The 23,421-nt window shown below is 39.2% G+C and overlaps 1 protein-coding gene across 3 annotated transcripts in view; it reads right to left on the bottom strand.

Annotated features, from left to right (window-relative positions):
- LOC148508280 (putative cation-transporting ATPase 13A4) overlaps positions 1-23,421 on the bottom strand; it is a 192,108-nt gene that overhangs the window by 131,712 nt on the left and 36,975 nt on the right. For 2 of the 3 annotated variants that reach the window (XM_088444737.1, XM_088444739.1), the window contains exons 2-9: positions 20,804-20,977; positions 17,899-18,033; positions 15,986-16,056; positions 15,822-15,902; positions 13,996-14,065; positions 4,183-4,317; positions 4,018-4,090; positions 1,604-1,735 (exon numbers count right to left, since the gene is read on the bottom strand). In XM_088444737.1, coding sequence (XP_088300863.1) covers positions 1,604-1,735; positions 4,018-4,090; positions 4,183-4,317; positions 13,996-14,065; positions 15,822-15,902; positions 15,986-16,056; positions 17,899-18,033; positions 20,804-20,977 — 871 coding nt within the window. The remainder of the gene's footprint in view (positions 1-1,603; positions 1,736-4,017; positions 4,091-4,182; positions 4,318-13,995; positions 14,066-15,821; positions 15,903-15,985; positions 16,057-17,898; positions 18,034-20,803; positions 20,978-23,421) is intronic. The other variant, XM_088444738.1, reaches the window with a different exon arrangement.

A 23,421-nucleotide genomic window follows, 5' to 3' on the forward strand; every position in this document is an offset into this window, starting at 1 on the left:
TTTCACGGAGCTTGTATGCACTCACTGGGCTTATGCCCTGTCACGGAGCTTGTATAATACACTCAGTGGGCTTATGCCCTTTCACGGAGCTTGTAGAATAGACACAGTGGGCTATGCCCTTTCACAGAGCTTGTATGCACTCACTGTTCTTATGCCTTTTCACGGAGCTTGTATAATACACACAGTAGGCTAAACCCTGTCATGGAGCTTGTATAGTACACACAGTGGGCTAAGTCCAGTCACGGAGCCTGTATAATACACTCAGTGGGCTAAGCCTAGTCACAGAGCTTGTATAATACACACAGTGGGCTAAGTCCAGTCACGGAGCCTGTATAATACACTCAGTGGGCTAAGCCCAGTCATAGAGCTTGTATAATACACACAGTGGGCTAAGGGCCTGATTCAGAGCTGGACGCAATTAGCGCTCGCTCGTCCAGAAAATAGGGGTGGCTATTCAAATGAACCCTTCACTCTTTGCGGTCTGTTCACGCCTCTAGGTCTGAATGAGCGAACAAAACATGCGAACGTAATTTTGAAAAAAACGCCCCCTGGCCGCTCGCATCCTACGTCATGTCCGCTATTTATTAGATTAATCGAGTACATGGACCAGCGTATGAACTGCTCGCTATTCTTGTGGTTGGTTTTTCCTACCACAATCTTGCGAGCAGTTCTGACTATAAAATAACCCAGTGACGTGGTCAATGACGCTGCTGTATTAATTATGCACACCCATAAAACGCCCGTTTTGACCTTTAAGCACGCCTGCGTTCGGATCTCCACTCCCCATTTTCAAGCACCTTCCCCTGTTGCCACCCACATACGCCTTCTCCTGTCACTAGCAGGCATTCGCTATTTAGCGAACAAACGATTTTCGGCCGCACTGACTGGTTCGCGCATGCGTATTATGATCCGTACGCATGCGCAGTTGGGCAAACATCGCTCAGAACGAACGAGCGGCCGCTTACGAGCGGCTCTGAATTAGGCCCAAGTCCAGTCACGGAGCTTGTATAATATAAATACACACAGTGGGCTAAGTCCAGTCACGGAGCTTGTATAATACACTCAGTGGGCTAAGTCCAGTCACGGAGCTTGTATAATACACACAGTGGGCTAAGCCCAGTCATGGAGCACACAGTGGCAAGAACTACTCTCTCTAACTATAATCTAACTCTAGTCTCACTTTTCCCCTCTCTATCACTAACTAAGCGTGACTGTTCCGTCTGATACAGTCACGTGAAATGGCGTCGACAGCCGGGCGCCGTGCCTTTTATAGTGGCCGAACGTCATCCGGCTCTCGCGAGGTCTCGCGAGAATCCGACGCTGGCCGGGTGACGTTCGGCCTTGAGGTGGAATCCGAGTCAGGCGGGAACACCCGAATTTGCGTTCGGGTGGACTCGGATTCCACCTGTTCGGAGCGGTTCGGATTCATCACTAGTATAAAGTTTGACTTTATTCATCATGGAAACAGCCCTTATAAATCTTTACAAGGAAAAACTGAATATCTTAAATAATACTTAAGTAATTAATATATATTCAGAAAGAAGAAGGCAACAACATACTATCTATAATAAGATATTTGTTTATAAACTAGGGGTGAAATTACCTGTTAACATTGCTTCATTCACAGTGCATCCTCCGCTTAGTAAAATAGCATCACATGGTAAAAAAAGCTTAGTTCCACCAACAACAATCACATCTCCGGGCACCAGGGACTGAGATTGTACTTCTTCAAGGTCTGTATAAATGGGAATTATACACACATTTACATCATGATTAATAAACAACTGAAACTACTTTCTGGAAATCTCTTGTCAAGGGCGTCTTTAGAGAGGATGGGGCCCATGCGCATTCCCAGTCACGGGCCCCCTCCTCTCACCTTGGCGATCGGCAGCCAACTGATGCATCTGGCTGCCACCGCAGAATCAGTAGACTCTGGGCACTACAGTAGAGCGTGCTCAGAGTCAACTGCGCATGCACAGATTGCCAGGGAAAAGGCATGGCTGACATTTTCCCGGAGATTTCCTCACAGCGCATGCGCAAAATGGCGGTAAAATGCCTGCAGCGCCCATTTTCCGGCGTTTTGAGTAGTGCTGAGAGGCCCGACGTGGGACCACGGAGAGGTAAGTTTTAGATAATATGGGTGCACCGCACACCCTGCACCTATTATAGATACACCACTGTCTCTGGTAATGGAAACTAATATCTGCTAGGACTGTGTAAAAATTTTCAGCAGTGCTTCTTTGTGATGGTACTCAGGGGTTCGCAGTAGCAGCACTTTTTTTGTCTCATTTTTAATTCTTATAACTAGTTCCGGAAACAGGAATACATCAGTGAAATGAATGAAATAACTTGTAAGTTTAGGTGAGTACTGGTACCTCTTTTCTGTATACTGGCACCTTTTATTCACATACAAAAAAACACTTGCTGTGAGGAATTATTGTTTGAAAAGTCCCTCCGCAGTGACGGTGTGCTAAGTGCAGGGCCATAGCTAGGGTAGTGCGGCCGGTGCCATCGCACAGGGCACCACAGTTCAGGGGGCAATGTTTGGGCCTGTGAAATTTCTGTTTATTAACATTCTTGCTTGTAGCTTCCTCTTATTTCATCCCCAGCATCTCCTGGCCTCTCTTATCTTTTCCCTGGCCCTTCCCCATGAAGCCATGGCCCTTTTTTGGGTGCATTATGTCCCTTTGAAAAATGAGGGGGCCGCCAATGCTCTTTCTGGCACAGGGCACCAAAAAGTCTAGTTATGGCTCTGACTAAGTGTGTGATAAAATTCAAATAGAAGAGCCACACCAACTGACAGTGAGTACCAATAGCATTTGGGGTGGCAGTTGGTGCGGCTTCCTTATTTGAATTTTGGACTGCAGCTGACACACTGTTTCTCATACACAGCACACAGTCACTGCAGAGGGACTTTCCGAACTCCCTGTATATAATTAAATATATATTATAGCCCAAGGAAATATGTGTCTGTGTCCCTACCTTGTGAGAGAGGGCAGGGCCGTAACTAGGGTTGTGCGAGCGGTGCTGTCACCAGGCTGCAGAATCCTGGTGGTGGCACTGTTGCTGCCCCACATCCACTGCATTGGTATTTGGGGGTAAGGAAATTTACTTTCAGACTTTGTGATCTGAGAAAACCATGTGGGAATAACAGTAATATTCTTATGTCACATATATCTACTTATCTTCTCATTTGTACTTACAGATTTAATTGATTGCAATGAAAGACTTTATTATTTAAAAGTTACTTTGAGTTTTGTCATTTATCCTGGGAAAAGAGGAAACCCAGGGACTTAAGCTGGCCACACACTAGAACAACTTACGTCCAACCAGCCAACTTGCTGATTGGTTGGAATGAAAATCTGGTAAGGAATGGGAGTAAATGATGATCAGCAATTTACTCCTAAATACCAAAAAACAGATGAAAATGGCCATCAGACAAGTTTGTTAAATATTTGATCTGAACAATTTGTTCGTACAACAGTTTTGGTCCATTTTTCAGCGTCTGGGAGCAAATTGCTGATTGTATTCCTTACCAGATTTTCATTCCAACCAATCTACTAGTTGGCTGGTTGGACAGATAATCTTTAGATGTGTGGCCAGCTTTAGAATGTGTTATTGCAGACTTTAGGCTACAGTGGCAACAATGGCTAATGCCAGCTAAAGATGATGTTAGCTATGGGTGCCAGCTGCGTAGAGCTGGGCATCTTGCAGCTTGGTAATTGTTCAATGTTCACAGCCCCCATAGAAAGCTATGGAAACTTATTTTGCAAGTGAAAATAGAGGGATATCTCTGACAACTGCAGTGGCACACTCGTAGTAAATAAATAATTAAATAAAACGCCAATCATCTGACTCTAATGGAAACGTTATGTAATAAATAGGCCCCTTTGTGATAAAATTGCCGTGAGTGAGACAGACAGACAGACAGACAGAGGCAATAATACCTACAGAAACAGTTTTGCTCACTAGTACTGTATATCAGTAATTGTATATGTCATGTATGTTTCTCTTTACCTCCATTTGTGTGAAGTACAGTAACCATAATGCTGTTATAGGATGCTGACATTTTGTGTAGTTTCACAGATTGCTAGGGAAAAATAGAAAACAAAAACACCTTAATCATTTTCCGCTTTGTGCAGCAAGTGAATAAAACATGTGTCATCTTATATAGATACATACCACTCTCAGATTGTATATGGTGGCACCAATAGACATGATAGTCATGAACAAAATAGCTAAGCTAAATTCAATGTATGAAGTAGCTATCCACATGCTTAAAGAGTAAACTTGAAAAACATAAAATGGATTGAAAACCTGTAAAACAAATGAAACAGGAGTAATAACATAAATGTTATAGATAATCACTTGCATAGTACAACCTAAGTAAACAGTCTGGTGGGAAAATAAAACCTGTGAGCACAAAAACACAGTATATGTCCAAGCTACACATATACATAGAAACTTTATGGGCCAAATGTAATAGGGGGAGAGTTTAGCAGTAATAAACTCTCACATTGGTTGCTTTTTATCTTTAAAATGAGAAAACATCTTGATGAGAGTTTAAATTGTGAGTTTTTTAGTCTAAAAAACATGCGAGTTTGCATATTCATGAACTCAACATTGGCCGAGTTTAATAAGTGTGAGCGTTTACTGCTAAACTCTCACATTTTCTAATCTCACATCTTACATTTGGCTCTATGACTCTCTTTACAATCTAGGTACAGTTTTTTGACATAATTATAAATAAATAGCAATAATGTGTTGCTTGAGTAAGAACTTGCATTGCACCCACAGAACAATTAAATCTGGCTTATGGCTGGAAGAAAATGAAACAACGAGGTTCAGAATAAGTTCTAACAATGTGTTCTTGTGTAGAATTTTTTTTTTCTTTTCAGCAGATTAATATCCATCATCTGTGCAAAGTGTAATAGGATCCAACAAATAATCTTTTCTTTACCGTATTACCTTTTTTAAAGGGCAAATAAAAGATATTGGTCAATTTTATTTTGGTAACAATTTGAAACAGTTTAAGGTTTGATCATTTTGTCACTCTAGGGCATATTTATAAAAAATGCTTAGAAAATAAATACAATATTTTGTAGGATACCCACAAAAAATTAAGTATCCCCAGAAGATAAGAAGGGAAGATCACAGCAGATGTCAAATATATTTACTGTGGTCCCTCTGGATGAGCTCCATTTTCATGGAGCGTCCTCCTGGACGCTCGTATAGCTGTGGGTCACCACCCACAGGCTATACGAGCGTGCATTGTGATGGCCGTGATGGTCGAGACCATTGCGACCATCGAAATTGCGAGCCGGAGCCTGCGGTTGAGGTTTTCAACCGCAAGCTCCGGAGTGATTTTGGCTCTATCAGAGCCAAAATCACTCCCACTGACATCACTAGTGATGTCAGTGGGCCGGCTTCTGATGGGAGGCGTTCCCGTGGGAACGCCCCCATCAGGGAGGCACGCCCACCAAAGGGGGCGTGCTGTCAATCAACATTGACAGCACGCCCCCTTTGATCGGACACAACGAGCGAAGGACTTTCCTTCGCTCGTCGCGTCTGGCGCATGCGCACGATGGAGCTCCCTCCATCGTGCGCATGCTCAGTCCATAACATCGACCCACTTGCGAGCGGACAGCCGCTCGCGAGTGGGTCTGAATCAGGCCCAATATGCGGACTGTAATAAATATGCTCCTCATTATCATTCAAAAGGGATACCCAACAAACATCAAGTTACCCACAGCCAGACACAATCAAATCAGTAGCCCTTGTAGTTGTAGTTAATGTTGCCAAATTATTTTTTTTTATTTTTTTAGCAGCCACACTGATAAGCTTTTATTGATTGGAAATGCATTTTCAATGTCAACATTGAAAGAAATGTTTGTATATCTAGCAAAATAACAAATAAGAAAAAAAGCAAAATCTTAAGCGCTCCTCCTCATGAGGTAGTCACATAGAAGTCCTTTTTAGTCCTTAAAAGTCTCAGGTAAATATAAAAAGTAGTTGAAAAAATGTAGAATGTAAAAACAAACTTCTCTTTCTTCTTCTTAAACGACACACTAGCACAATAAACCCTTCAGTGTTTTACAGCATCATCACAAGCAATTATCTCTCTTTCTCTGCAGGCCTCAACATGTTCCCCAAGCACTGAGTGCTTGGGGAACATGTTGAGGCCTGCAGAGAAAGAGATACAATTGCTTGTGATGATGCTGTAAAACACTGAAGGGTTTATTGTGCTAGTGTGTTTGAAGACTGTCGTTTAAGAAGAAGAAAGAGAAGTTTGTTTTTACATTCTACATTTTTTCAACTACTTTTTATATTTACCTGAGACTTTTAAGGACTAAAAAGACTTCTATGTGACTACCTCATGAGGAGGAGCGCTTGAGATTTTGCTTTTTTTCATATTGATTGTCAGTGATGTGTGTAGGTCACATTCTTAAGCTGCACTCGTGTGCATTGGAGCATGGGTGTATACACATTTTTTAAAAATATCAAAAACATTTGGTACATTAGAAGGTGCAAAATTACGCCCGATTGTTAGTAGATAAATCTGTTAATCTGTGAGCTCTAAGGTAGATACAAGACAAATTGTGTTTTGATATGGCATATTTTTTTTTTTTTAAAACAATAATTTTTATTGAATTTTCCATTTTAGTTTTTGTAAAGGCATACAAAAAAAAGAGGAAGGGTACAGAAAAGAGAGAAAGGGGAAAAATATAACAAGGGGGAAATACAGGCAATTGTCAATGAAAATATCACATAAAACTAAAAGTCAAAACAAAACAAAATCAGTGTATGACCTACACAGATAGTAAAAAACACTCCATAATTCCCATTATACAAACCAAAATATAGAACACATCCAAACTTTGATATATCAATGTGTGGTTATTGGAAGACATGGATCCTTCGTTATAAATTCATGCCAGCTGAACCACTTAATCATTGGTGAGTTATCAGAAGAAGAGTAAGAGCAATTTAGAGTTTCCATCCGGAAACTGTAATTTATTTTGGACTTTATCAAAGATAGGGGGGGAGGCTTATCCTGCTTCCAGAACTGGGCAATATCTGCCTTGGTAGCAATAAGTACATGGCTAATAAAATATCTATGGTGGGTGGGAACATCATCCTGAAACATATGTAAGAGAGCAGTAGAGGGGGTCAGAGATAGCCGCAGACCTGTGACCTTCAGGATCAAATCTTCCACCTCCAACCAAAGGGAGCGTATAGCAGGGGAATTCCAAAAATTATGGAATATCTTGCCTATTTGACCACATGCACGCCAACACAAATTAGATTGAGCAGGCCAAATTTTGTGTAATCTATCGTGGGTCAAATAAATGCGGTAGAGCAATTTCACATACATTTCAATATGCAAAATACATCTAGACATTTTAAATACAGAAAAGAAAAGTGTAGCCCATTCATGTGAGTCCAGACATATATTTAGGTGATATTCCCATATAATAATGGCCAGTGACTTGTCTGGTTCTTCCGCTGTAAGTATAAGAGAGTACCAAAAAGATATACCTCCTTTGCGTGAAATTGAAGATATGCGTGAAAATACATGGGGAGGAATCATTTTCGTCGAGCCTGCTAAATGCGGAATGGACTGTATCCAATGTCTGACTTGAAGAAATTTATAAAGATCTCTAGAGGGGATGGAAAAGCTAGCCTGTAATTGGGCGAAAGAAAGGAGGTTATTATTCAAAAAGAGGTCTCGGAGAGTACGGATACCATTGAGGTACCAGGAGAGCAGGTTTAAATTTGGGATTAAAAATGATAAACCATGAATAGAGAGATGGAGAGAAGGCAGGTTAAATTGTAGAAGGAGAGACAGGCTATCCCACGCTTTGAGAGAAGCTATTGTTGCCCTGGACATAGATTTTAAAGAGACTCTAAAATTGGTTGAATCCAGAGTAAATCACAAAGGGGGAATTTGCCTAACAGATCACTTTCTAGCCTGACCCAGGGTTTAGGGTTAAGAACATTCGACCAATCACTAAGCTTATCAACCAAGCATGCAGTTTGATAGAGTGCTAGATTGGGGTATGCCAAGCCCCCAGATGATCTAGACATCATTAAATATTTCTTAGCGAGTCTGGCTCTCTTATTATTCCAGATATATTTGTTCAGCACCACATAAAATCTATTTAACCATGAAGAAGGGAGGGTCCTAGGTATTGACCTAAATAAGTACATGAGTTTAGGGAGAAGTGTCATCTTGACGGCCGCCATTCTGCCCATCCAGGAAACCTCATGATTCATCCAATCTTTTGTGAAGGCAATAAATTGGTTTAAAAGGGGGCCATAGTTATATTCAAGAAGTTTGTCTTCTTTAGCCGACAAAGAAATACTCAAATAAAGGAGAGACGGTGATTGCCAATTATAATTATATTGGAATTTAAGGGAATACAGGAGCGGGGGTGAGACATTTAGTGCTAATACCTCCATTTTGGATGTGTTTAATTTATAATATGAGGCCGCAGGATAATCATAAAGTAATTGTTGTAAATTTGGGACAGAGATTTCCGGGCGCGTAACAAACAAAAGGATGTAGTCCGCAAACAGGCAAATTTTATGTTGAGCCTTTTATAAGGGGACCATGAAGAAGAGGGTTGGTACGGATGTGTTCTGCTAAAGGATCTCTTGCTAAAACGAAAATGAAAGGAGATAAGGGACAACCCTGTCTGGTGCCATTACTTATAGAAAACAAAGATGACAGGAAGCCGTTACAATATACTCGTGCCCCAGGTGAACTATATAGTGCAAGAATAGCGTCTAGAAACCGACCTGAAAAAACAAATTTGGATAGTACAGCCTTCATATAGCCCCAATGTAGCCTATCAAAGGCCTTTTTGGCATCTAATGACAGTGCCAGGAGTAGGTCTGCTACTCGTGAAAAATGTTCTATGATGTTCAAAGCTCTTCGTGTATTGTCTGGAGCTTGTCGGCCCAAAACAAAGCCGTTGCCAATATTTTTTAATTGTAATGTCTTTGACATTTCACAATGAAGAAATACCTTAGGGAACTATACAGTAATATGCTGATATGATTATTATCCTTTATCATAGTAGACCTCCGGGACACTCACAATTTAAGGAAGCTCTCCAGGTCCCCCAAGTCTACATCAGCCTTCAGAATCTGAATACTTACCCAGTGAAGTGAGTGCACTGGGGGCTTGATGATATAATTTCAATAATCTTTAACTAACCAGGACCCAAGGTACCTGAAGCAGTTCTGATTACTTACTGCCCCACTTGATTACTGCGATCTGTAGATGTAGGAGTATTCGCAGTACCTAGAATCTCCCTGAATTCATGTAGAGGTCGACTTTTTAGCTTTACGCCTCCAACTCTATGGAACTCGCTTACCCCGCACGGTTTGAGAGGCCTCCACTCTAGAGTCCTTCAAACACAGACTCAAGACTCACCTGTTTACTCACACATTTCACATGTCCTTTCACTAATGTTTCTCTTTGCTGTTAAGCTTATTTTGCGTTTTAAATGCAAATATAAAGCACTTTAAATCCTATTGGGAGAAAAGTATTATATAAATAACATTATTATCATCATCATCATTATTATTATTATTATTATTATTTAACTGATACCCGAAGATTCATTTTTTTAACAAAGACTCACCCTCTTATTCATAATATAATGAACCACAACCTTGCTGATATTTTGGCAAGGTGCAGGTAATTGTGGCAGACATGGGGCATGGTGAATCTAATCATCACTGCCCCACCCTGATGCTCTTGCCGCAATATGCGATATTGGGCTGGGAGAGGAAGTGTTTTTTTCTTGTTGCGAGCATTGCAGTCACAAAGAGTTACAGGATAGTGCAATCACACAGAGTTACAGGATAGTGCAGTCACACAGAGTTACAGGATAGTGCAGTCACACACAGTTACAGGATAGTGCAGTCACACAGAGTTACAGGATAGTGCACTCACACAGAGTTAAGGATAGTGCAGTCACACAGAGTTACAGGATAGTGTAATCACACACAGTTACAGGATAGTGCAGTCACACAGAGTTACATGATATTGCAGTCACACAGAGTTACAGGATAGTGCAGTCACACAGAGTTACAGGATAGTGCAGTCACACAGAGTTACAGAATAGTGCAGTCACACAGAGTTACAGGATATTGCAGTCACACAGAGTTAAAGGATAGTGCAGTCACACACAGTTACAGGATATTGCAGTCATACAGAGTTACTACTACAGGGGGCACTACAAGGGGGGGACTACTACTACTGGGGGCACTACAAGGGTGGGACTACTACTACTGGGGGCACTACAAGGGGGGGACTACAACTACTGATGGCACTACAAAGGGGGACTACTACTACTGGGGACTACTACTACTAGGGGCACTACAAGGGGTGGGCTACTACTAGGGGCACTGCATAGGGGGGAGGGGACTACTACTATGGGTACTACATAGGGGGAGGGGACTACCACTGGGGGCACTGCATCGAAGGACCACTGCTGGGGGCTCTATATAAAGGGCAATACTGGGGGTACTGCATAGGGGGGAGACTACAACTGGGGCCACTATTTAAGGGGCACTGCATAAGGGTTACCACTATAGGGGGCACTGCATGGGGGGTGGACTGCTACTGGGGGCACTATATAAGGGGCACTGCATAGGGGGTACCACTATTGGGGGCACTATATAAGGTGCTTACTACTGGGGGCACAAGGTGCACTGCACAGGGGGGATCACTACTGGGGGCACTATATAAGGGGCTTACTACTGGGGGCACAAGGGGCACTGCATAGGGGGGATCACTACTGGGGGCACTACTGGAGGCCTGCATAAGGGAGTCCTCTCCTGGGGCACAGGGGGGCACTGCATATGGGCACTATGACAGGGGGCTGCCCCTAATCTTTATTTTTACTTTACATTAATCCCCTATGGACCCGCCTACTCCCTGGAACACTTGAAGGGGGGGGGCACCGTAGCATGCACATTCTTCGGGCACCCTGCCAACATGCTACTCCTCTGCCAGGGCCGCCTGCATGCATTTGCCCCCCAGGCTAAAAGTTGCCAGCCAGCCCCTGTAGCCAGGGTTGCACATGTGACTCTGCACTAGCAAGATGCACTAGCCTGTAACAAGAATGGAGTATCCTCGTGAAATCACCATAAGTAAATTTTAATTGCTCTTTCATATGTTTTGCAATTTTTATTTTAGTAATTTACTAAAAGTCTAAACTGAATATACTAACCCTTTCAGGCATGAATTATGATAACCTAATGCAATCTTTTTTTTAAATGTTTTTTATTAGTCTTTAGGACAGTGGACAATATGAATCTGCAACAAAAAAAACCTGCCTTATTAATGTGAAACAGTATTTTACCATGAAAGTACTTTTTGTTCAAATAAAAAATTAAATGTCTGGTATAGTTCCAATTTGTTCTTATAATGTTGCTTATTTTTCTCCAGAAACAAAAAATCCTCTAAGTTGACAACGCTAATTATTTTATTCTTTTTATGGATATATTCATATAGAAATAAAAATTCCCTCATTGTTTACAACACAAATATTTTAATTTATTTCTCAGTCTGTGTCATACCTAACAAGTTATCCTTTTTCACTTTTATGAACTGAATTTAACTGATTTTATTGCATGACATCCACTGAATTGGACATATGAATTAAAAGTACTATATGGATCTTTGTATTGCATGCCATCCACTGAAGAGAGATATGATTTTACATTAACCGTGAAAATAAATAAATTGAGTATTTTATCAAAACATCTACCATATTATGCTATTTTACTTTCCATGAATTACTTTTTGCTACCTGTACTGCTATGTTTAGGTAAAAATGTTTCACAGAAATCCCAAAAATGCTCAGAACTGGAGAATTTTTCTGTCATTCTAATTTGACCTCATTTGTTTTGTAGGAATTAAAAGCTGTCACTATGTGGCATACTTTCTACTTTTGGTAGAGGTCCAAAAAAGAAGACGCCATGCACTAGTGATGTCAAAAGTAGGTTCCATAGGAAATAATTACTTAAAAACAGCTGTCCACTGTAGTGGTCTCTATGCATTAAAGCAGGGGTGGGGAACCTTTTTTCTGTCGAGGGCCATTTTGATATATATAAAATTATTTGTGGGCCCGGTGTGATGTCACATGGGGCGGGGCCACAATGATCGGTGATTACAGCAATAACCGGCGCATCCTGCGGATGCTCCGGGGAGCTGTAAGGGCAGGGATGTGACCGTCTGAAGCATCCTAAGGATGCTCCAGGTGACATTACTGCATATATTCTGGCTGCAGGGTGCCATTCTAGGCACCCTACTAGCCAGATGAGGCTAGCAGAAAAATGCTCCGAGGGTCAGACCAAAATATTCTGGGGGCCTTATTCGGCCCCCGGGCCTGAGGTTCCCCATCCCTGCATTAAAGGATTAAACTTTGATAGAGATATTTTTGATGGTTAAAGAATTTAAGACTTATTTATTAAGCTCGATAAACACAATACAATGTTTATAAATCAAGCAATTATTATTATAGGAGATTGGGATTTATCTGCAATTTCACTGCTGCTCTATTTGGTTACCGCTGGTGTTACCATAAGTTTTACAGCAAAATAAATCTAATCTTTTTTTCAGATCTGATACACTACACAACACCTGGCGGTGTGCCACCCATATGCAAATCCCCTCTGATGGCACACGTGCCTACTTTTGATGTACAGTAGGAAGTTTTAAAATGCCACCCAAAACTACTACCTTGTCTCTGATACAACACGGTCTACTTGCACATTCTGAAACTCTCCAGCTATAAGATGACTGTTACACATGTCCAGGTGAACCAACATCATCCAATCACAGAGAGCACTTGAATTTCTATGTGTGGTGCAGATATATATTTTTAATGTGTAGGTCTTCGAACTCTTTGAAAAACTGTTTGCTGCTGAGCAGCTTACAGGACTGAGCAGCATAACTATTGCCTCTCCTAGGAGAGGAGGCACTAGGCTGCTATATCCAGGACAGAGACACAGCAGAAAGGAGATGAGGTTTTCGGACTACTCATCAGCCAGTTGTTTACCTTGCATACTTACCTCTCGGATCTGGTAAAGCAGCCACCTGGCAACAGTCATCTATCTATTTATTCATCTAGAGACATTTTACTGTTATATGAATATTTATTTAATAATATATTTATTCATCCAGAGATGTTTTGCTACTATTAAATATTTAAGTTAAGGATTACTGCCTATTTTTAAATTGTTTATTTTCCTGGCCTTTGACTGATTTAATAAATTGTGCATATTTTACCGTGACAGCATAAATTGGTTTTATAGATTAAAAAAGCCATACAGCATCATCATAGACTGTAGACACCTATAGGATTTGCATAAGGGTAGCGCTTGAGATCAAATCCTACTGTTGAATTAGTTCTTGCATTTAGGTGTGGGTACACCTTTTTTTGGCCTTACTATTTTGACAGCGCTTCTAGGTTCCCTCCGTGTATATATTTTTACCTATATGAGGCTATTTGCTTCATAAAGTTTGTGTACCAGTTATATGACGACACAATTTTTGTAATGATGATACCTTCTAACCCACATTGCGTGCCAGTGGGAGATTTCCCAGGATTTTTGCTTGACCTCCTGGGACATCTCCCATTAATCTGTTAAAAACTATTGCAGTATTTTGATGGGTAACTGTGAATGTGATTTCATTAATTCCAAGGCTACTCCCTTAAACTTTTCCCACCACTTTCCCTAGTTGTTTATCTTGATTTTGCAATTGAAATACCAGCATTGAAGATTAATCTGTATACCAGTTCTATTATGTAAATATTTTGTGTCCATGTTTATTTTCTGTTATCATCAGGAGTGACAGGTATGATCTTAGGAATATTGAAAATGCAATATTTTGATACATCGCTACTAAAATGAATTGATTGTGCGCACATGGAGGTAATTCTATTGCATAAGAACATGTTATGATCCTACCTCTTTGAACAGTAGTTTCCAGATTGGAGTAATCTTTACTGTAATTGTGTTGAGCCCGCAGATTTGTCGTCTGCACAAGCATAACATGAAATATAACTGTAGTACTAAAGTTGTGGAAAAACATATATAACAGCAAACCTTATAAAAAAAAGCATGGCCATTATCATTATCCTTTAAGTATATTTTTCCAGCCAAATATGTTAATATTACAACCAGAAAGGAATTTTGATACTTAGATACATTGGAGTTTGATATAAAATTTCTCTACCATATGGAGTAGGACCCAAGAACTTGGAGAAACCCACAAGAACATTGGAAGAACATACATTCTCCACGCACATAAAGTATCTCCCTTATAGCAGTGGAACCCCAAGCCCCAGCACTGGCAGACAGCAATGCTAACACAATGAGGGAGATTTACTGAAGTTTCTAAAAATGAAAAGTGGTGGTGTTGTCCATAGCAACAAACAGATCCTGTATATTTTCTAAAATGGATTGTTACCTCTTCTCCTAATTGAGTTTTACTATTATGTTAACAGACAGTCAAAATGACTAAGAAAGAGAATAAAAATCCCCCCCAAAATGGTGACCAAAGCCTTCCTGTTTTTGAAAAACAAATAAATTCCCACACCAAGATGGCCGCCGGATTACTTCCGGTCACGGCAAAATACAAACTGTTTGGGCAGTGCAAAAGGTCTGCCTGTACCATCTGTGAAGCCAGGCACATAGGACAAGCTTGAGGATCCCAATAGGACAAGCTTGAGGATCCCATGATGTGACCATCTAAGATACATACAGAAGGCAGAATCAACTGGGACACAAACCGGAAGTCCCGTGATGTCACTTCCACCCACTGCCAGTCCGAAAACCGGAAGTGGGCAGGAGGAACTTCTGACAAGCCCACTTCACTTCACAGACTGCTATAAAAAGACACAAGGAGCACAGGTAAGCAGCAGCCTGAGGAAGAGACCTTGCGTCTCGAAACGCGTCAGCCACCTGCACCTGTGTCATCTCCTAGACTTCAAAAGCTTTTATACAGGAGTCCTTCCCCATTTGGGTTAAGTGACTGGAGCCACTGCATGGCAACCCGGGTACCCTGCAGCCTAACACCCGCTGGCTCCACACCATTCTTCAGGTAGGATCTCCTGAATATTGTCATAAATAATTATCTGACAGACCATAATATGATTTTTTATGCATGTTTTTATATTGCATGCACTTGATCATATACATATTGATAAACCCGAATCACGTGCAGAAGGAACCGCCGCCCCACCCCCTTTTTCTGAGATCAATTGATCACTGAACTGAAAATCTTGGACTCAGTACACGATATATGTACTGTTTCTTTTTGTCAATTATATATTTTTTATCTAAGTTTTTTATTTTATTTTAAAACATTTCTTATTTAATAAATGCTTATGTTTTATGTCTAATCTTCACGGAATACGTGAGCTTCAATTCGCTATTGGTGGTATCTGAGTATCACCTATGTACAGGTAAAAATCCATTTTAGAAAATTTTGCTAGTGGTTTCCACTGGGGAAAACTTTTTACCCTACATGGCCTGCTTACACTCAGGAGTGCCCAGTTTCACATATACACCACATTTTTAGATCCTGTATAGTATTTTCTAGGATGCAATAAAGAAATGATAGCTAGAATCTAATTGGTTGCTATTGGGAACACCACCACTTTTCATTTTTACAAACTTTGGTAAATCTACCTGATGCGTTTGTGCTCCTCATTATTAATAATCAGAAAATATGGTAAAGTGACTGGCTAACAATGCAAAACTATGAAAGCAGTATGTAGAATGTTTCATACCTGATTTCTTGTTCTTCTTTGGTGAGACCAAAACCATATTTTGAATGTATGTCGGAGCAAGAGAGGCCATCATCTAGAACCCTGGGGAAAAATACCACATCATAATCCTTATATTGCTTTGATGCATTAAACTCTACGTCACTTTTTAAATCCATTTAACTCACCCAATTTTCGTAAACTTGCAGTCAGACGGGACCCAAACATAGCGGATTTTTTGTACTTGTATATAGCGCACCTAAAATGCATTAATTTGTTCAGATTAATTGATTTATTGTAAGAATGAGGCATCTATTGAACGGTATCATTAAAAATAACAATGCAAATTGCATATTCAATTGCAAGCAATTTTTTATTTTTCCCACAGTTGCCAAGGTTTTTCTATACAATAGGGTTTGAGAAAATTAGCCACAGTAATTTCAATAGGAATGAGTGTGGTTTATTTTTACATTTCTAAAAAAAAAAATAAAAGTGGCCTCATATTGCCCCAAAATTACATTTTCTTCTGGTTTTTTTTAACCTTTTTATTTTTTATTTAAATTAAGTTTGTTTTATATAATTTTATTACTTTTAAAAATAAATGCAGAAATCAGCCATTTTTGATTTTTTTTTAAAGCTTCAAATATTTTACTTCGGGACTGTAATACACTTGTATTATGTTATACATTTCGTCTATTTTTTGTCTATTTTTCAATTTTTTGGGGGTACAGGCTGATTTTCCCCATTGTTTTTTGTAGTAAAAATCCCACAACCATTTTTTTTTTCAATTTGATGGCGCGGGAATCACGAGCACGCATACCCTAGTTAATGAAAAATAGTCGCAATGGCCGCAATAATGTTTACCAAAAAAATGCACACCTAATTGGATACGTACCTAAAGTTTTTCTACCACTATGTCAGTTTTGTCAAATGTGTTATTTAAATGATTATCATATTGTCAATGACAGCTGTTATATTGCTGAACCTTTTATATGGTATAAAGAAAGGGAATTCCATTTCTAGTTGCCCCTGGGAATCACTGTATGCCAAAACAATATACGTACTGCCATTCATATTTAAGATTCTAAACAAGACATTTTCTGTGTATACAATAACTACAGTATCACCATATATTTTATAATAATTTTAAGGGTAAATACTCTAGTAGATCACATATACCAGAGTTTCCCAACCTCCACCATTACAGTTCAGGTTTAAAGGATATCCATGCTTGAGTCCAGATGGTTAAATCAAATTGACTGAGGTACAGTACTAATTAAGTCAGCTGTGCCCAAGCATGGATAGCCTTAAAACATAGACTGTAATGGCGGAGTTTAGGAACCTCTGACATATACATTTCCATTAATACTGGTTTGGTGAAAAATATCTAATTCATCCTACAACTCATGTTTTATCTGCATATTTAGAATGTTGCACAGACTCAATAGGGATATTCTATAAGAGAATAGTAAAAGTGGGGTAAAATCAAACTAATTTTATATTACTCTTCTGAAAGGCACTTCTATAAATTAATGCTTTCAAAACTATACCAACTTTTGTTTATAATATTTAACATTTAGAATAGTTTTTACTGATGGGAACAAGCCCATAAAAAAAATTCTAACCATAACACAAATGCAGTTCTCAAACTTATGTCAGCAGATGAAAAGAGCTTTACAGTTTATAAGTGTTACAGATTCACAGTTAAGGAAACCTTTGAAATATTGTGGGAAAGTGATGGGTGTTCCCAGGTAGTGACTGGGAGTTGGTTAGTAGAGCACTCAAAAATGGGCCGTTCAGTGGGCGCAGTAGGGGAGTGTCATGGCGGACATGTCAATGCAAGCGACTGCATTTACTCACACATAAGCTTAGGAGGACATGGTCAGACTGAGAAACTACACCTGTCATAAGGCTGGTGTAAGTTTCGACAATGCAACTGATGGTGGCATATAAGGATACACCAATCTGTATTACAGGCGCTAAAAGTGGGTGTCTCAGACCTTGCACATTTAGCTGCACAGATCTACACAAGAAAAGAAGTTCTTTTGTAAATATAGCCCTTTGAGTAGTATAATCCTTCAACCTGTGCTAAAATATTTACCTTGCCATCTGTCTTCATAATGGATTTGCTTATAATTGAATTTTTATCATGGACAATTGGATGACCTGGTTCTGCACTGTCTAGATTAACATGGATCTCAATCACCAGTTTTTTTATGTACTCCTTACTTTCACCCTGTGCACAGAAGGAAGCGTTGTGTTATTATGCATGTCCAATATATTATGTTCAGAAAACAATATGATTTTATTTTACTTTCAACAACACACACATGTTCTAATAGTATTCTCTTTAAAACGGGTTAAACACATTTTTAGCAAATAAAAAAAAAACCTGGTAAAATGTAAATAATATCTTTTTTGTGAAAAAGTTGTTTTCGAAATATATTTCCTTATACCAAAGAGGCTACAATTACTAAAAAATAATCTCACACTGGAGGTAATTTACACAGGCAAAATGCCTGCTCCGTAGTGAAAATACATCTTTGGGTTGACTGCATGCCTCAATTTGGGCACATTCTCAGAGGCTTACACAGGGCCACATAGTTTGCAGAACATAGTGGCAATATTTGAGGACACTCTGGGTGGTTGCACAGGCTGCAGGATGTCTGCCTGGAGCACCCTGAGTGACAGCACATGTCATATATTTCAAGTTACAGCCCTGGTGCAGTGTACATAATACTACAGACATACACAAAGCCAGTGATCACAGTAAGTTGTGGTTGTGTTCAGACTTAGACACAGTGTTGGACTGGGACATGAAGGGACCACCAAGGAATGCAGTGATAGGGGCCCAAACAGAAGACATGCAAAGAAGAAGACCCCTTTATAAAGGGTTGTGTCAGGACCACCCACTTTGATTGGCAGGAGGGTGAACCTTGGTGTAGTTTCCACAGATTCAAATAAAGCAAGTTTATCCATGATCCTGCTACACCAAGTTACTGACCTTGAATGCATGGTCTAGAACCTGACCCCTAGATGAGTGTATAGGGTCTTCAGGCAGTGGGGCCCACCAGGGATTTCCCCTGTACCCCTGTGGGCCAGTCCAACCCTGCTTAGACATGTTTTGATGTACAATAATATCCTATTATTTTGGATATACAGTAGAAAGAATATAATCATGTAAAACTGGTACTAAACAGTCACAATCATTTAATAATAGGGAGCAGCTGATGTAAGGAATGTCACAGACATGTTCTATGACATCCCCATCAGACTCTGCACCTCTCTACAATCATTCAAACAAGTTCTTAAGACCCACTACTTCATTAAAGCCTTCCAGCTCTCATCCTAACTTGCTGCTACATATTCCTTTCTCCCCGCCTACTCCATCTGTGTCACTCCCGTTTGTCTGCCCCTTCCTTAAAGAATGTAAGCTCTTTCGAGCAGGGCCCTCCACCCTCATGTGATTCTCCATAGTGTAATTTCATTTATTTCTTACCCCCCACTAGAGCAACTAACACCTGGCTGCTTATGTGGGTGTAATGGTTGCTTATATAGCAATGTTTATTATACATGCCCGTGTCCTGCTTTGTATTGTATTGTAAGTCACTGGTTACTTATTTGTTTATGTACTTTGTAAGGCGCTGTGGAACGCTTGTGGCGCCATATAAATAAATTATTATAATAATAATAAAAATCCTTAGTTTATGTTTATCTGAGGATAAGTTCTCTCTTTTCTGTGTTAGAGATGTGCCTCTGAGATCAACCCACCTTAACCCTTAGATCAGACCTTATTGTATCTTATACATTTGTCCACTAGTCCATGCATTGCCAGATGCTGACTAATTAAGTTTCTCTGCGGAATGTGACCTGTGTGAGGTCTATGGTGAAGCCCGTGACTCATTACTGGGGAACAGGGTGTAGACTGTTGGCCAATTAGACTCTTCTTCCTGGGTAAGCTAGCATCAACTGTAAGCAGCACAGTGGGTCTACAATCACAATCACCAACATCTTCCACAGTGACAACACAATTTGACCCAATGTCCACTGAACTCTGTAATCCACCAGAAAACATTTACTGTCTCTATTATATGTTTTTAGGGTTCACCTCCCCATTGTCTTAAAGTCTGTTTGTAGAACTAGTCAACATGTAAGTACCAGTTCTCTTATAGGGGCCTATTTTATTATTGAGTACTCTATCACTGAAATAAGCCTGTTTTTTTAAATTCCTGTTTGCCAGCTCACACATGCACAGTAGAACATATATCCACATTTGGGCTTCAGTACAACTAATGAAAAAATAAAAAGCCTAAATATAAATTAAAAATAAAATAAAATGTCTTTCCAAAACCTGTGTTGAATCTGCATGCTCATCTCTAGATAGGATCAGTATGAAAAAAAACTGTCAGCTTGTAGGTAGAACAGCTACAATATAGTGACATTGCTATTGTTACAACTTGCTGAAATCTTACATATTTTCTTTCCTGGTCCGAAATGTTATTATTTTTTATTATTAATTATTATTATTATTATTATTATTATTATTATTATTATTATTATTATTATCATCATCATCATTTAGCATAGTCCATTGAGCTCTCCAATTGAGAACAAAACTGTAATAAAACAGTATTAAAACAAGACTGGGTAATAATAAACAGACAAAAAAGTAAAAGGGCCCTGCTCGCAAGCTTACAAATTACTTTTTGTATGATGTCTAGTACAAAATCCCATTAATCAACTAAATGTTTCATAAATATCAAAGCAGAGCACTAACAGAAGCAAATATACTGAATGTTAAATAAAGCATGTTTTGTAAGAAATAATAAGTGAAAAAAATAACATTATAAAAGGGGCTGTTTAAAAAAAAAGAACCTACATTTTTGTTTACTTACCTTATCTGATTTCAAATGTGTTTTATTAATAAAGAAAACATGCTCACATATTGTATGAATAAACAGAACACACTCTGCTTTGTTTGATAAGTGGACAATAAACATACTCACTGTGGTTCTGAGCAAGACAACTTTAGCTTCTGCCAAACTACACGGGACACAGTGACACCAAACATCCATCTCTGGCTTCCAATAGAAAAGGAGTCTTAGAAACCCCAGAGAGAAAATGTAACCAAGAATACACAGAACATTGCGCCAGGTCTCTATCCTAAATCCAAATAGCTCCTGCAAAAAAGGTACAGAAATATAGTTGAACAAAAGCGACCAGATTTATAGGCCATCACTTTTACATAGACAAGTTAGTGTACTGCAATACTATTTGCTTTCTGACAGTTGAATATTGTCAATGACACACAAGGTTATCATAATTACTGTATGCAGTCCAATTGTACTATCAAACTAACTGTGCTGTATTAAGTTTATCCACTTCACACCCTGCTCTATCAGAACCAACCACTCTGCAGTTATCTACAGTACTCACAACATGGAGAATTTCACAAACACAATAGAATTAGGTTATCACATTTTAATCCCTACAATAGAACAAATATATGTAGTTGTAATCCAAACCGTATGATAATATAGAATGCAGCCATCAAAACGTAATCCTATAGATTAGCATTATTAAATGCTAATGTTAACCTTGTACCATTTAGCTACGGGGGTGCAGCAGGTTTTTAACATGCTCATTCCTGTTCTTAGTTAAATTCTAATTTTACAACAGTGGGGCTGTAAAATTGCAGAAATGTCATCACTTTCTAAATCTGGACCTATTACATTTGGCCCCTGATGGTAATGAAATGATAATGAATGTGTATTTGCTCCTGTACTATTTTACTGTATTTGGAGTGCAAATCAAATACAATGGGAGCTTCTACTGGCTGATCAGCCCTCATAGCAACTTATTTATGAAAATCCTGGTGCGTACTGTATTCCTTTTCTTTAGAATATATTTCAAAATGATTATTATATATTTAAAAAGACATATTACTCATTGCTGTGTATTGAGGGAATCATGAAACGCAAATTAAAAACAATGTCAAGAAACAAAGGATAAAGTTTGCCCTTCTCAAATGAAATTATAATGTAAGAGATTTGGGGAATAATTGATACATAAGATAACTGAAAAACAATTGTATATGTTGGTAAGCAAAATGCACGTGGTTACTGTATGAAAGGTGTGTTATCTAGCACCTATACATTATATATATATATATATATATATATATATACACACACACAGTGCAGAGCAGCACACATTTTAAAAAAATCACAGTTCAGGTGCTGTATAGTGTAGACCAAAAGAAATACAGCGATATACTCATCTAGAGCCTGGTGACAGAATATGCAGTGAGTGGTATCAGGCCCGACGGCCGTTTAGGTGTATCTACACCTTCATCATGATCACATTTACCTTAGGGAACTCAGCTGTATAAGTACAGGAAAAAGGCGCCACCCTGAAAAACAAATCAGATCACTCACCTGGAGTATCGTGCACGAGACAATGCGTCCCGGACGTGTCTCCCCGGACTCCAGCTGGGAGACGTCGTGTCGCACCATTGACGTCATCACGCAATGAGGCAAATGCGGTGCTGGGAACAGTGTTGGCGTGAGCCTCATGCACAGCACTATGACGTGGCGGTTGCCCAGACAACCGGAGGAAACGTGTACTTAAATCTAAAACTATATAGTGAGTGTCAGATTTGAAAGTTTGGCTGGCGCCCCTCCTGCTATCCAAACACGACAAGACAGTGGCAAGAAAAACCCAACATAAACTGAACAAATCATAGTGACTAGCAAACATATAATCTCCAAAGTTCAAATCAATAAATCTGAACATCTATAAATAAACAAAGACTATCTAAAAATGTAACTATTAGAAAAATGGAAAAATAAAAAAGAAGAAAACAAGAAACCAAAAAAAAAAAAATAATAGTTACGTTACGTAGATACACCGAAATGGCCGTCGGGCCTGATACCACTCACTGCATATTTTGTCACCAGGCTCTAGATGAGTATATTGCTGTATTTCTTTTGGTCTACACTATCCTCAATACATAGTGTTTATTTTGACCATTCCAGTGATTAACATGCTGTCTGACTTAGTGGTGACATGTGATTTGTGGACTAACACATGCTGTATTTTTTATACAATATAATGTGACCATTGGGTCTTTTTTTACATTAAGAAGTGCGCTGGTCGTGTTTCTATGCAACAGCATTGGAATATATCTTTATATTATTAATTATGGGATTACAGCACCTGAACTGTGATTTTTTTCAAAATGTGTGCTGCTCTGCACTGTATATATGTGAATTTCTTATGATGAGCAAGAACCATGTATTAAACTCTATGTGATATCTTATTGATACAATCAGATAAAAATTATTTTTCAAAATACATTGTTGATTTTGGACACAATCTTTGTGACATTATGGATCTTGAGGCGGGTGATTTGTTGGGAACCAAACGTTTCCTTGACAAGGATGTATCGAAGATTCTTTTTTTCTAACACTGAATCTTTGAACTTTGACCTGGATACACCAAATGAAGTTTTTTTGGACCTTGTTAAATTGAAAAAAAGACAGGTCGAACTTAATCTGCATGGGCTTACACTTTCCCAGTACCACAAGGAGAAAATTATTCCGAGAGGGTTTCGGATTCGGGA

The sequence above is a fragment of the Taudactylus pleione genome, unplaced genomic scaffold, assembly GCF_031769625.1.
Source record: "Taudactylus pleione unplaced genomic scaffold, aTauple2 ptg000372l, whole genome shotgun sequence".
NCBI lineage: Eukaryota > Metazoa > Chordata > Amphibia > Anura > Myobatrachidae > Taudactylus > Taudactylus pleione.